Genomic DNA, 15,048 nt, shown 5'->3' on the forward strand with positions numbered 1-15,048 from the left:
TCTCCCAGTGTAGGCCCTGTCACAAGAGAAAACCCGCACAGTAAGCTGAGAAGGGAAGATTTACTACAGAGAATTATTAACAATAAACATTAAGGACTGTCAGAAATGTCCATACGGTCACTAACTGTGAGAGTGAGAGACAGAACCCCAGGAAGAACGATGCCACCCAAGGACTACGGGCCAGCTCTGCCTGGCTTTGCTCCTGAAAGGGCAAATCTATGATCCCACACCAGTGGGCTTTACTGGAAATCTGTCCTCTCTTCCCAGGGAGGTGGTGTCTCACTGGAAGCAGTCCACTACAGACTGCCTAGCCACTGAGGATGTGAAGACAGAGGTTTCAGAGGGTCAGAGGGTCACTGAGGACTGCTGGCCACTGCATACTGTGGAGCTGAGCACTGGAGAGGCTGTGTGCATGACCAGAACCTGGAGAAGGTGCCCGTGTGGTAAGAGCTGCAAGGGTCTGATACAGAAGCCTAAAACTTCTCCGAGTAGCACACACCAACAAGGAAGAACCCTCTCCCTTCTGCAGGGCCTCTTTTACACCCCGGCTTAGAACACAGAGCTAGTGGGTCTGGGCCTGTTTTCACCATGCACACAGTGAAGAGGGAATTTAGCACCAAGGCTGGCATTGCTGGACTCGGAACTAAAATAAAGCTAATATATAATTACATACTTATTATATCTAACAATGCTTTTTAGCGGTCACAGATCTGTAAAAGAAAAGCCAACAACTCAATTCTAACAAAACAAAAGAACAGAGAATAACCAAAAGCAGAAATAAGAGGTAAGCAAGCGAGATGTCACTCCTGTCCTTTGAATGCAGAGAGACACCTGTATCTTGTCAGCAAATTGACCTTTAAGGACTTAAACTGGTTTGAGCTAGTTTTGATCCCTGTCACAAAACCATCCTACTAAACGCCAGCTTAAGGAAGCGCTCAATTGAAGTCTCATGTAACAATACACACACATCACACACATTCAACACACACACACACACACATACACACACACACACCCTCTCCCACTGCATGTATTCATGTTTGAAGTGGGCAGCTGAATTTCACCGGTACTCCACAGTCCACTTTGCTGGAATTTTCCTCACATTCCTTATTAGTATTAAATTCTTATAAAACCTAAAAATTGGTACTTTAATTTCTTTTACATGTTTTAATTCAGTGTGTGCACAGGCATGCGCGCGCACACACACGCACGCGCGCACACACACACACACACACACACGCGCGCCTGCCTTGCAGGAGTCACTTCTCCCTTTCCACCAGGTGAGGGACCCAGAGATGGAATTCAGTTTTGTCAGGAGTGGAGGCAAGCACCATGACTCTCTAAACCATCTTGCCAGCCTGCAAGAGTTCCCTATCGGAACACACATGCACACACACGTACGTATGTATGTGGTGTCTTAAAAGGAGAGCGTTAAGGACCCATCTGATACTCTGCACAAACTTCATACCAACTTCTCATGCGTGTCTGTGCCTTCCCCAAGACAGGCTCGCCAGCATCTGCCTCATTGTTTTCACATGGAGCTGCTTGGGGGTTGGCTTGCTTTGATGGCTTCTCTTAAATGGGCTGTTTGTGTTATCATTTCACTTTATGGGGCCTATTCACCAGCTCAGTTCTTGAGTCTGCCTCCCTCTTTTATTTATTCTGCCTCTAATACCATGAGCACAAGGAAACACTTGACCCATGGGTGTGAGCATCCGATCTTCTTGGCAGCTGTTCTATTCCTGAGGTCTTACATCAAGCCTTTCCTCTGGTCTCTGTTTTAGTTTGGAGAAGGAAGCCCAGCTGGCTCTTATTGTAATAGAATTTCCCATTCTTTCAGCGTCTGGTTTTTCGCCTCACCAAGTTCTTGCCCATCTACTTCCTCCTGGTGCTGATCTCTCCCTGCAACATCTACTCCGGGATGTCTTTGTCATTCCCGCAGCTGTGATCTATCTCCATAGCTAACCGCTCCTCCCAAGTTTCCTACCTTATGACTAGTTCTCTGTTCTGTTCTCTCTGGTAATTCCCTTTAATTTTCCTACAAAATCCTATGTTTTATAGACTATTTTTCCACCTATGTGATAATTGATGGTGAAAAGAATCCCCCTAGGTGGGAGACAGGTTTCTTTCCACCCTGTAAGTCGGGAACAGAATTCTCTCAATCCTGTAGGTGGTGGACAGGCCCCTGAGCCTGAGACTATGCCACAGGAAATAGATTTCAAACAGAGACTGTAAGCTGAACCCAACGTCCCCAAAGCATCTGACTACAGCAGAATTCTGCATGTGCTCATCTAGAAATGCACGCTCTAAGGGGCATCGTGGTGCACCCCTTAAATCCCAGTCCTTGGGGAGCAGAAGCAAGGGAGTCTCTACTTCAATGCTAACCTTATTTACATAGCAAGTTCCAGGCCAACCATGGCTGAATAGTGAAGCCTTGTCCCAGCTGCACCTAGCCACCCAAAAATGCAGGTCCTTGGGCCTTATCACAGAGCAATTGGAAAGGAACATCTCAAATAATACCTGAAACCAGCAATTTTAGCAGGGTTTTTGGGGGGGGTTAACTTTTATGCAGTCTAAGGCTAAATGGCTGGAGAAAATGTCCCTAATCTGTGCGTATGCATGGAACAGCCTCTGTTCTGAGGGTAGAAGGAGATGACCTAAGGTTGATAACAGTCTTCTATAAGGTTTCCACACAGCCTGGTGCTTTGGGTGTCATTTGCCCCTGAGGAAAGTGGGGACAAAGCCCTGCCTCTTATATCACTACTCTAAGGTGACTAATGTGTCTTAGATGTCCTCCCAGGAACTTTCCTCTGGCTCCCATAGGGAGTGGCTGCCACCGGAGCACACAGTGTACTCTTAAATGACTAAGAGAAGATGCTGGAATGGACCATAGCAATGACTCACCAATCCCACACTTAACATTCGGAGGACCACTGAAGTCACAGGAAAGAAGCAGAGCCTGGATGGCTTACTGCAGAAGTGAGCCATCAGGACTAGCAGTAAAAGCAGCGCCCCACCTCGCCCCCTCCTTCCAGGCAACAGGAAGAATGGCTTGATGAAGGCCTGGCTGATTTGACTTGGGTGATGACTACTAACAGATCAGCATGGCTGGGCTGGGGAGCACCCAGAGAGCTCATAAAACATTCATTTTGGACGCATCTATGAAGGGCATCCAGAATCGGTTGATTTGAATTAGTAGACTGAGTAAGCATCTTTCTCACCATGGAAATGGGAACCTGGGCCTGGAAGCAACGAGACAGAGGAAGGACAATGGTCTCTGCCCTTGAGCAGCAGCTCTCTAGCTCTCGGTCTCCAGATCCAGACTAGACCTATGTCATCAGCCCAACAGACCTTGTCTTGGGTTGGAACTATACTGAAGCCAGGCTTCCCCCAGCTGCTCCCACCCTGTGTCTGTCTGCACCACAGGTGGCAATTACAGGCTCATTCTTGGAATATATGGGGCTCCTCTAGCGGACAACTTGACTGACAACTCCGGAAAAGAGCCTTGAAGAAGTTCTTGTGGAAGGGCACTGTCAAATGCACCGCTATCAGGGCCACTTCTGCCCAGCCCTCGGCCCCCTCCATCTCTCCCTTAGGCATCACAAACAGCTGTCCAACCTTTGCCGGCTACCTCCCCTATTTACAGAAGGACATTAGTGGGAGGGCAGACCAGCCCCTAAGCAAAGGAAAATTGCACCCATCAAACAAAGGAGACTTTATTCAAACTGTTGCAATAAGGAAATGAAGCTGAATGTAACTGCAAACATGACAGAGACCAGTGGGAATTTGTAGCCAAGTTTTAAGGTGAGCAATTTTCTCAGGTGGAAAATTACCAAGAGAAACTGATTAGGCATCAAGACTGAAAAAGGTGCCCTGAATGGATGCCGGGGGTGGGATCCTTAACAGGTTCGGATTTAGTTCTAACTTGGATGAGTCCTAGTCAGAAAATGGGCTCAGAGGAGCAGAGAGGGAGGTTTGGCTGTCAGAAACCACACAACCCAAGGCAAGACATCTGTCCCATGATGCCAGCCTCCACCCAAGGGTTGGGGAAATGAACTTTGAACTGGGTGTGAAGTTTTAAATAAGCTTTGAATTTGAACTGAAATGGGGTCGTTTTGATTTTTTCCTACTGAGTGTTATATAACTTGGCAGTGATACTGTTATTGGACCCTATTTTACAGCAGGTGGAGAAGGGCTGGTAGGAAAAGCCTTCCCCTGAATAGGCAAAATAATGGATCCCAAGATGTCCAAGACTGCTTTAAGCTATTGCACTAGTGGGGGGTGGGAGGGTCAGGTTTCAAGAATCCTAAGAACTAAGTCTCCAACTGTTAGGTGGGAACACCCGCTGAAAAAGAATGCTTGAGCGAGCATTTAAAATAACAGGTGGGATTCCAGGGTGCTAGCAAGGTCTAAATATCTGGGGGACAGTAATTGACCCAGGTGAATGACATCCATGCCTTGTACAGCACTTTCTACACAGAATTCAGCTCCCACAGGACTCCATCCATAAGTGACCCCATCCACCATCTTGCTTCCAGGGAGAGGAGTTGAATCCAAGAAGTTCCCAAACCATAAGGGGCAGAGAGCCATCAGATGCTGTGTGAAAGATGAATCTTCATTTGGAATCTCAAACCCTGGAGAGGAAGTCTGCAACCACTGTTGGAGAGTAGGCACTGCCTAACATGGGCTGCAGCCCCCAGCCCAGGAGACTGCAGGCATGGGGCTCAACACGGGACATGGAAGGAAGCCAATTACAGTGACATCCAGATTACCTGCCGTCCCTATGCTTCCAGCACTCCCAGTCATCTAGAACTACCTTCAAGGTGTCAGCCTATCAGATTCGGGTGCTAAAATGAGATGTGCTTCTTCTGACACCTTACATGGAAAGGGAAATGACACCAGTCTCAATGAGCTATTTGGGGGACTAAATGAGATGAAAATCAATTCTGCCCTAAGACTTGTTTCTAAAATACAAACTTGATCCTATGCAGATGATGTGCTGAGGAATGACATTAGTCTAGGACAGCTTGGATTTTTGCTTCTGCATTTTTGCCCATGAGAAATATTAGATGCTCACAGGCAACTGCACCCAGCTAAACAAGGATGCATAGAACACACACACAAAACACACGACATACCCCAAACATCTGTCAGCCGCTGCCATGTAGCCCATGTGCTCTGGACCCCATCCAGCCAGCCAGCTTCAGACTATGGCTCCCTATATCTTCACAATGCATGAATTGTTACCAGTTTATTAAGCTTATATGTCTTTATTTCCATTTGTCATCAATGGTATATTTGAATGTCATGCACCTAGCCCATCTTTCCCATATGCCCCATGGTTGTGAAGTTTCCCTTGGTGTATTACTAGAGACTAGAAAATCATTATAGCAAACTGGCTACCTATGTAAATGTCAGCTGCTACTGTTGGGATTACCATTATTATTGAATCTCCAGCACTAAACAAAGCTTTTTTTTCAAAGCTTTTCCTCATTTTTATCCTCATGCTTTCCACAGCTTATATTTCTAATAGCTCCTAAAAGAAAAATTCAGGTCCCAGAATATCGAATAACATGCCCAAGATCACAAAGCAAGTCCCTGACAGCTTACTTAAATGCCCTTCCTCTATAATGAGATTGATGGCTACTTTAAATGCTATCCTAGAGCCTTCATCCAGTGGCTGATGGAAGCAGAAACAGAGATCCACAACTAAACACTGAGCTGAACTCTGGAATCCAGTTGCAGAGAGGGAGGAGTGATGAGCAAAGGGGTCAAGACCAGGTTGAAGAAACCCCCAGAAACAGCTAACCTAAAAAGAGGGAGCTTACGAACCCTGGCTGATAGCTGGGAAACCAGCATAGGACTGTTCCAGACCCCCTGAATGTGGATGTCAGTTTGGAGGTCTGGCTAATCTATGGGGCCTCTGGTAGTAGATCAGTATTTATCACTAGTACACGAATGGATTTTTGGAGCCCACTCCACATAGAGGGGCACTCTCTCAGCCTAGACACACGGGGGAGGGAGGGTCTAGGCCCTGTTCCAAAAAATGACAGACTTTGACGATCCCTCCCATGGAAGGCCTCATCCTCCCTGGGTAACTGAAAAGGGATGGGATAGGGGATAGGTGGGGGACAGAGGAGGAGGGGAGGGAGAGGGAACTGGGATTGACATGTAAAACAAACTTGTTCCTAATGTCTTCCTCTCCCCTCCTCTTCTCTCCTCTTTCTCCTAACTCCCTCTCCCCTCCCCCCATGCTTCCAATTTGCTCAGGAGCTCTTGTCCCTTTCCCCTTCTCAGGGGGACCATGTATGTCTCTCTTAGGGTCCTCCTTGTTTCCTAGCTTCTCTGAAGGTGTGGATTATAGGCTGGTAATCCTTTGCTCTATGTCTAAAATCCATATATGAGTGAGTACATACCATGTTTGTCTTTTTGTGACAGGGTTACCTCACTCAGGATGGTTTCTCCAGTTCCATCCATTTGCCTATGAATTTCAAGATTCCATTGGTTTTTGCCACTGAGTAGTACTCCATTGTGTAAATGCACCACATTTTCTCTATCCACTCTTCAGTTGAGGAGCATCTAGGTTGCTTCCAGGTTCTGGCTATTACAAATAATGCTGCTATGAACATTGCTAAACAGATGTCCTTGTTGTATGAATGTGCATCTTTTGGGTATTTGCCTAAGAGTGGAATTGGTGGATCTTGTGGTAGACTGATTCTCATTTTCCTGAGGGTGGAACCAGTATTTATCCCTAGTGTACAAATGGACTTTGGGAGCCCATTCCACATAGAAGGATACCTTCCCAGCCTAGACACATGGGAAAGGGCCTAGGCCCTGCCCCAAATGATGTGACAGACTTTGATGATCCACCATGGGAAGCCTCACCCTCCCTTGGAAGTGGAAGGGGGTGGGAGACATGGGAGGATGGGAGGGAGAGGGAACTGGGATTGGTATGTAAAATTGGATTGTTTTTAATTTAAATTTAAAAAACCTGCCTCTTGTCTTCAAATACACACCAAAGCTGTCAAGCAAAGTGCATAGGTGAAGGCAACCATTTGTGAGGAAAATAAGAGGAAAGACATTTAGTCACAAGAGGTCCCTGAACCAAGAATCTGAGAGGAGCTCAGGGAAAGGGGGAAATTATAGGAAGAGGAGAAGTCACTGGGTAGCAGGGGTTTCATCTGGAGACCACAGAGGCTGAACAGTCACAGGAAGGGTGAGTGACTGACAGAATGAACAGTAAGGAGTGGTGGGGATGATGGTAAACTCAGGCCCCACCAAAAGCAGTTTCTGCCAGCTCTCACCCATCCATGACCGAGTAGATTCAGTCTGATATTTTTCAAAATGAGACACAAAAACTCCTACTTTTGTAAAGCTATGGTTAGTATGACTCTGTGTGTATGTATGTCTGTGTTGTACATGTATGTGGAGCACACATGAGTGTGCAGGCTTGCACTCCTGTACACACAAAGTTCAGAGCAGGACATTGCTTGTCCTCCTGCCTCACTCTAGGCCTTACTCCCCGAGACAGAGTCTTCCTCACTGAGTAGGAAGCTTGCCATTTTCCCTTGACTGACAAACAGGTTCTTGGTATCTGCCCGTTTCTGGCTCTCCCCCACATAAGGTCACAGCCATGTACAGTTCTGCACAACTTTTGGGAGGTGCTGGAGACTCAAACTCAGATTCTTGTGCTTGCAAAGCGAGCACTCTTATCCAACAAACTAATTCCCAGCATCAGGTTTGCTTATTTATTTGTTGTTAATGTTATAGCACGTTTAAAATTTTTCAAGCAGGCTCAAGCCAGCTAATACCCACCCTCCAGTGAAAGGCGCTGCTAAAGTCTGGTACCCCACTCAGAGAAACATGAACTCTGATGGACACAAAATATGTTATCATTTATTGTCAATTTCTGCAAAGACACATTTAAGCAACAAAATATACATTTGTCAACCTTTTAGAATTTGTTTTATACATTAACAAATACAATGTGCTACCATAGCAATAAATTAAATGTACACTATTTACATTACATAGGCAGTCGGGATCTACAAATCGCCTCCTCACTGAGAGGAAGCAAAGAAAAGTCATCGTCACAGGGTTCACTTCCAAACTACACCTCATAGGTTCTACACAGGCATCTCTTCACGTGGAGACATCGGCACCCTGGGAGCTGGAGGTCAAGGTGACATTACAAGGAGGAAGAGTTGGCATACACGCTAAGGAACGAGAAGGGGAATGTCACCCTTCCGAGTGGAAATGTCACAAAACCAAAGACAATGGCAACTAATTCCAGTCTTCCAGCCAACCACACCCTCCCCAGGGATGGTAAGGCCCAGGCCAAGGCCACTTTCCCAGCTGCTGTTCACTAGGCAGACTGCCCTGGGCTCTGGGGCTGTCTTTCTCCCAAGGGAGAGCACAGCCCAGCTGAAGAGACATGGGGTTGGTGTGAGCAAGGAGCTGGTGGTGAAACAGACACCCGAGCTGGCAGGATGCCTCCAAGGCCCTCTACCAAGGGGTAGGAACAGCCTTGTGCACTGTGCCAACCTGCCGTGCCTTTGATTGAGGGGTAACTAGAAGCTGGGCAAAGAGCATGGGGGTCCAGAGCATGGCTGACTAACCTGGTCACTGCTGGCCCAGAAGCCATAAGCTCTATCTGAACCCCAGGCACTCCCCCACAACACAACTGTCTTTGCAGACTAAGAAACAATGGACAAAAGGTAATGTTTGAGTTGGCACCTGAAAGGGTCAAAGGAAGGAAAATGAAACCACCTGTGTCCTGCCTAGTCACCTGATCTGGAGAGGCCTGGGGTATAGCTCAGGGCAGGGTATTGGCTCGCTCAGCATGAGTAGGGCCTTTGGGTTCATTCCCAGCACCGCCAAAAAGAGGGAAGGATAGAGAAAGCAAGGAAGAGAAGATAGATCAGAGAATTAGTTCCTTTTATCACTCTCTGTCCTGATTGAGAACAATGAAACCAGCAGTATCTAATGCATCTATGTCCAGGTCACTTTGCCCCGTCACTGAAGACCCAAGAAGCACTTTGCTGAAGTCCTTCCCCATCCATTTCCTTCACTCAAGCCCCAGATGTCTCACTGACCAAGATTTTTCATGATGAAAACTAGGCACGGTTGAGACCCTATCAATACCCTCCTCCAACCAGGCACCTCCCTGCCAGGGTAGAAACCCCAGCTAACAGGCTTCCCCCAAACCCAGGCCTAGGAAGTGCAACTGTTTACTCCACCAACAGTAAGTACAGTTGGTACACAGCAAAGGGCCCGAGGCTCTGAGTTTAGTAACAGCTTTGCCCACTAGGTGGCAGTGTGGCTTCAGCCAAGTTCTTTCTGCTCATCGGGAGGATGAGATGGTTGGATGAGATGTAAACAGTCCAGAAGGCTTGAGTATCAAATGGTGCCCACAAAACTAAACCACAGGTTATTTTCCAAGAAACACCATTTGACATTCAAAAATCACAGACAGAAACTCTGGCTAAGATCTTCTATCTGGTTTGATGTATCAACAGAGCTGGAGGCATCTGGGGGCCTATTAACACCTGCAAGATATAGTTTCTTCAGTGAGTCTGCAATCCCCAGAGCCAGACTTGTGACCAGGAGAACCCCTAGTGGGGGTAACAGTGGAACCCCACAGACAAGCAGAAGCTTCATCTACACAGACCCAGTCGCATGAAGGAACTTCAGCAAGACTCTAAAACCTAAGACTGGGAACAACCACAGAAGGAAAAAGTGGATCAGAGTGGAGGGCGGGGGACAGCCTCCCATCCAGAGGGCTCAGAGGAGGCCAGGCCCTGCCACCACTCTCCTGCTCAGCAGAGAACTCCAGCTGGACTGGTGGCACAGACGCTGGAAGCCGCGAGATGGACCTGCCAGATAGAGAGGCATGACCAGAGGACAGGAGCATCTCAGATCCTGCCCAGAGTATCTCAGCAGCAAACCAAAGATGAAGACCACAGCCCGGTGCCTCTCAGTTCCTCTACAGTCATCCATCCTGCCCCCCGGCCCAGAAGCAGAGGCAACACGTGGCCTAGAGGCCATGCCTGCAGAGAAACAGGCAAGCAGTGGGGACAGGACTCCGGCTATGACAGTGCTGGATAACCTGGAAGCTCCTGAGGACCAGACCATAAAACAACACAGCACAACCACCAAGCAAAGGTAAAACCATCCCACCTAGAGAAGGGAGCCAGAGTCCTGCAGTGGTTTCAAAGAAAACACAGTTTGACCTTTCAAGTTCAAATAGACTCCTGCCAGCAGAACACAGCCAGGATCCACCCGCCTTCTTCCAGCAGTGGGTGCCGCTAGGCTGGCTTTTAATAAAAGCTAAATAGACATTCTGTTGACCTTCTAACTAGAACAAACCTTGCCAGACTAGTATTTCACATGAGCAGGTTTCCCAAGTGGAGTGAAGGCTGCAAGTAAGTGTGTGGGGAACGAAGGATCAAAACTGTGCTCCGATGACAAAAGCAGCGGGGACAAAGTTACAATACAGCCCCAGAGGCCGTGTCGCCCTTCTGTACTCTGGCTTGGGAAGAGAAGCCTAAGCAGACAAAGCACTTGGTGGGGAAATCTTGTCATCTGCTCACTGAAGCAGGAGCAGAGAACCAGAGCAGCCCTGTGCCAGGGACCTATGTGTACTTAATGGGGCGGGATCTTCAAGTGCCTGTTGCTTAGACTCCGTGTTTAGCCTGGCAGACACTCCACCCCATACCCAGCAGCTGAACCGCTCTGCAAACCCAGAAGGCTGAGGAGCCAAAGGGAGCCTTCAGGATGAGCAGGCTCACCCAGGGAAGGCGGCCACGGCTACGGGTGCAGATGGTCTGTGGTGTATAAAGCGCAGGCTCATGGGGCCTGGCTTCAGGAGCCCTGCAGATGGGATAACTTCCTGGAGGCCTGCAAATGGAGATGGGAAGAACAGGACTGGGGGCTGAGCCTAGAAGTTCACGGGGATGGAGGGGCATCATACTGTTCCCAATGCTAAGTTCAGCTGGCACATACCGCCCTGACCACAACTTGTCAAGTCACCCACACTACATCTCTCCCCTCTGTCTCACACAAGAGATGGACTGAGCTATGCATTTTCTGAATTCTCACAGAAGTGCAGAGCTGGACTCCAGATGAGCCTGCCCATTTAGAAGCTTTCCTCAACCAACAAAAGTCCCTGCGCTGGCCGTGCGTTCGCCCTAGACTCCTCACACTCCCAGATGTCCACTCGATCATAGGGAAAATATCCACTCAAAGGGAAAAGCTACCAGGGCTTCTCTCACTGTGAGAATGATCAGCAGCTTGTGTAAAACGAGAAAGGAAAACCCTTGAGACCTTAGTCAAGGAAGCATGCAGCCAGATCCCACACACAACCGGCTCTGATTCTGAGCTTCCACCAGCCTGAGCCCTCCGTAAGGAGACCCTAGCAGCAGGAATAGTGGCCCCTAGGCCTGGGCCTACAGATGTGTCAGAAGTGCTTATCACAGGAGCAGTGAGATACAGCCTGGAGGATGCTGGGAAATTCCTGAAAAGCAGCCCTTCCGCCATGTCCAGGAAGGCACTGCACTGTGACATTCTGCAGTCATCTCTGCTCCTCACCACACAACCCCCTCTGTCTCTGGAGCAGGCGAGCTCCCCAACTTGTCACTGAGCCCCCTGGGAACCAGAATCCCCCTTGCCCAACTCTTTTCCAGCAGGTAAAACAAGATGACAGTTGACTTAGATAGCCGGTCACATCCGGAGGTCAGGAGCAGAGGTTGGGGCTTTCAGGTCTGTGGAGAAGGAGCCAGCTGGTCTGCTGGGCAGGTGGCCACTGAGACAGCAGGCCTGAATGGTCAGAGTAGTGGATGGCACCCCCAAACCGCTGGGATAGGAGCCTTCTGCAGGCCAGAATCAAGACTTCCCTGAGGATATAAGAAAGGGGAGACGGAGAACAAGCACTGGGTACAAGGGGGAGAAAACAGGATGGAGTCATAATGGGGAACCCACTTGCCCATGTGTACACTCAGGATAATGAGGGTACCAAATAGAAAGGGGAGTTAGCCCCAGAAGCTGGGTGTGTCCCTCACAGCAATGGCTGGATAGGGGCATCTCATGTCATATGGGGAAGATATATTCCAGCCTGGAGCCTTGGCCAAAAATAAAAGGAGACACAGATTGCCTGCAAACAGGAAAGCAAGGGGTAAACTGGGGAATTTCTCCCTCCAGGGAAGAGAGTGAGATTTCAGCTACTTCCCCTTCTAGCTACTACAACCAGCTCCGTTCCGTGTGGGAATCTATCCCAACGCCACTGGACGACCCTTCCCAGGAACTGTTCTAAGCCCCTCTTTCCCCTAGAAGGCCTGGAGATGTCCATCAATGGTAGCCCTCAGCATCCCTCAGCTGACAGTCTCTCTGAGGCCACAAAGCCTCAGACACCCTGGGGACCACTCGGGGTCACTGTAAGACACTCACCTTGGACAGGGGAGGACTCCGCTTTCCCATTAGTGACCCTGCTTAAGAAACATACAGGAATGTCTCAAAAGCCAGACAACAATAGCCCCCACCTGCAACGTCTAAGCACTCAGCTCCCAACAATCGGAAGGGACTTGGGCTCCCAGAGGCCAGCAGACCCACTTCACATCTGGGCAGGGGCTCTATTGTAGGAGTGGCACAGATGGTGAGTCCTGAGCCTGGTGGCCTGCACCATGTGAGAACAAAAACCATCACCCCCAGGTCTAGCAGAACATCTCTAGTGGACACTCTCTGAGGTGATCTCTCCAGCCCACTGGAAAAAAGACTGGATACGGGGGTCCTGGAATGTGGGGTGTAGGGCTCACGGGGCCCTTCCTGAGCTGCACACTCCATCCTTACCGCACTGGAGCTAGCATGGCTGAGTTTATCAAAGCGGAATTTCAGGTTTGACCTCGGGGAGTTTCTGCTTTTGGCATCTAAGGAAAGAGAAAAGATGTGGATATTAAGGAATTAACCTAGCAAAATCAGAACAGTAAGGGGGCCTTCAAGAGTGGACCTCAACCTCCCCCAAAGTGTGCTAACAGTGCTCAGACTCTGAGAAAATGGTGTGCCCTAGTTATTAAGCATGTTCATAAGGAAACAGACCACATTCAAAGAAGATAACAGATATTCAAATTTTGCCATTTCCTCATTATATTGCCAGATTTTGCTGTAATCTGTGCCCCCGTATCCGCTGTATCCCTTTATCAGAAATTCACTAAGGTAATAGGCTATTCATCTCTCCTCAACCCCAAGCTCAGGGGTATCTCAGTGGGAGCTTGAGATCAATCTTGATGAGAGTATTAAGACTACTGAAGTTGGCAATGTTACAAGCCAAAGCTTGGCTTACAGTTTTGCTGTCTAGATTTGATGACTATCCTATATGCCATTCTAGAACCTTCATCCAGAGACTGATGAAAGTGTTTACCATGATTTATGAATGAGCTTTGGGAGCCCATTCCAAATGTAGGGATGCTCTCTCAGCCTGGACACTTGGGGAAGGGCCTAGGTCCTGCCCAGGATGAAATGACAGACTTTAGAAATCCCCCCCCAAGGAGGGCCTACCCTCCCTGGGGAATGATGTGGGGATTGGGTGGGGGGACTGGGAGACTGGTGGAGGAACAAGGGAGGAGGAGTGGGAGAGGGAGCTGGGATTGACATGTGAAACATTCACATTTCTAACTTAAATAAAAACATATATTGAGAAAAAATTTTAAAAAGGAACCAATGGAAAATAATAATACATGAAATAAGCCTGGGAAGGTGTTGTGCCTGTAGCCACTTCATTGTGAAGAGCAGCAGAGGAACCACCATGCTCCCAGTGTTTGAAAAATACTACCAATTTCAGCAAAAAGGTTATTTGTACCACTGACGAAATGAGTGTTGTCTTCCTGATTTAAAATGTCAACATAGGCAAAAATACCCATCGACACCCACATGGGAACTAGATTTGACTGTCATCTGCCACCATAAACAGGTACATGAGTTAGGTAAGCACCAGTGGAACTGTTCTTTGAGAATCATATAGACACATAAGACTCAGTAAAGAATATTGTATATTTTGCCATTATTTGCAATTATTTTTCAGATCCATCATATTGGTAAAGTTTACTGTGTTCATGCAAAAAAAGTGCATATGCACATACACACAAGTCCACATACATGCATGTACACATGCATGCTATAAGACCCTCCCTGAGTGATCCTGATGATTCCCTTTTTGTCCCCAGAAGCTTGAGTATGAATGACCAGTGACAGGGTCTACAATTACAGAATACTGCATGTCTGAGTGTTTACAAATGGTTGACTGCGTGTCCAAGTGTTTACAAATGGTTGACTGGGTGTCTGAGTATTTACAAATGGTTGACTTGTGTCTGAGTGTTTACAAATGGTTGACTGGGTGTCCGAGTGTTTACAAATGGTTGACTGTGTGTCCGAGTTTACAAATGGTTGACTGGGTGTCCGAGTGTTTACAAATGGTTGACTGTGTGTTCCAGTGTTTACAAATGGTTGACTGCTTGTCTGAGTGTTTACAAATGGTTGATTTCGTGTCCAAGTGTTTACAAATGGTTGACTGGATGTCCGAGTGTTTACAAATGGTTGACTGCTTGTCCGAGTGTTTACAAATGGTTGACTGCTTGTCCGAGTGTTTACAAATGGTTGACTGTCGAGTGTTTACAAATGGTTGACTGTGTGTTCCAGTGTTTACAAATGGTTGACTGTGTGTTCCAGTGTTTACAAATGGTTGACTGCATGTCCGAGTGTTTACAAATGGTTGACTGTGTGTCCGAGTGTTTACAAATGGTTGACTGTGTGTTCCAGTGTTTACAAATGGTTGACTGCATGTCCGAGTATTTACAAATGGTTGACTGTGTGTCCGAGTGTTTACAAATGGTTGACTGTGTGTCCAAGTGTTTACAAATGGTTGACTGCATGTCTGAGTGTTTACAAATGGTTGACTGCGTGTCCGAGTGTTTACAAATGGTTGACTGCATGTCTGAGTGTTTACAAATGGTTGACTGTGTGTCTGAGTGTTTAAAATGGTTGACTGCGTGACCGAGTGTT

At 47.7% G+C, this 15,048-nt stretch overlaps 1 protein-coding gene across 13 annotated transcripts in view; it reads right to left on the reverse strand.

Annotated features, from left to right (window-relative positions):
* Positions 1–7,874: 7,874 nt before the first annotated feature.
* Positions 7,875–15,048, reverse strand: part of Rap1gap2 (RAP1 GTPase activating protein 2) — a 219,296-nt gene continuing 212,122 nt past the window's right edge. For 10 of the 13 annotated variants that reach the window (XM_021225668.2, XM_021225666.2, XM_040749126.1 and 7 more), the window contains 3 exons: positions 12,844–12,920; positions 12,445–12,485; positions 7,875–11,894 (listed from right to left, as the gene is read on the reverse strand). In XM_021225668.2, coding sequence (XP_021081327.2) covers positions 12,474–12,485; positions 12,844–12,920 — 89 coding nt within the window. In that variant the 3' untranslated portion in view covers positions 7,875–11,894; positions 12,445–12,473. Of the gene's footprint in view, positions 11,931–12,444; positions 12,486–12,843; positions 12,921–15,048 lie in introns of all 13 variants that reach the window. The other 3 variants (XM_040749118.1, XM_040749117.1, XM_021225667.2) reach the window with 3 other exon arrangements.

Source organism: Mesocricetus auratus, unplaced genomic scaffold (genome assembly GCF_017639785.1).
Source record: "Mesocricetus auratus isolate SY011 unplaced genomic scaffold, BCM_Maur_2.0 Super-Scaffold_100007, whole genome shotgun sequence".
NCBI lineage: Eukaryota > Metazoa > Chordata > Mammalia > Rodentia > Cricetidae > Mesocricetus > Mesocricetus auratus.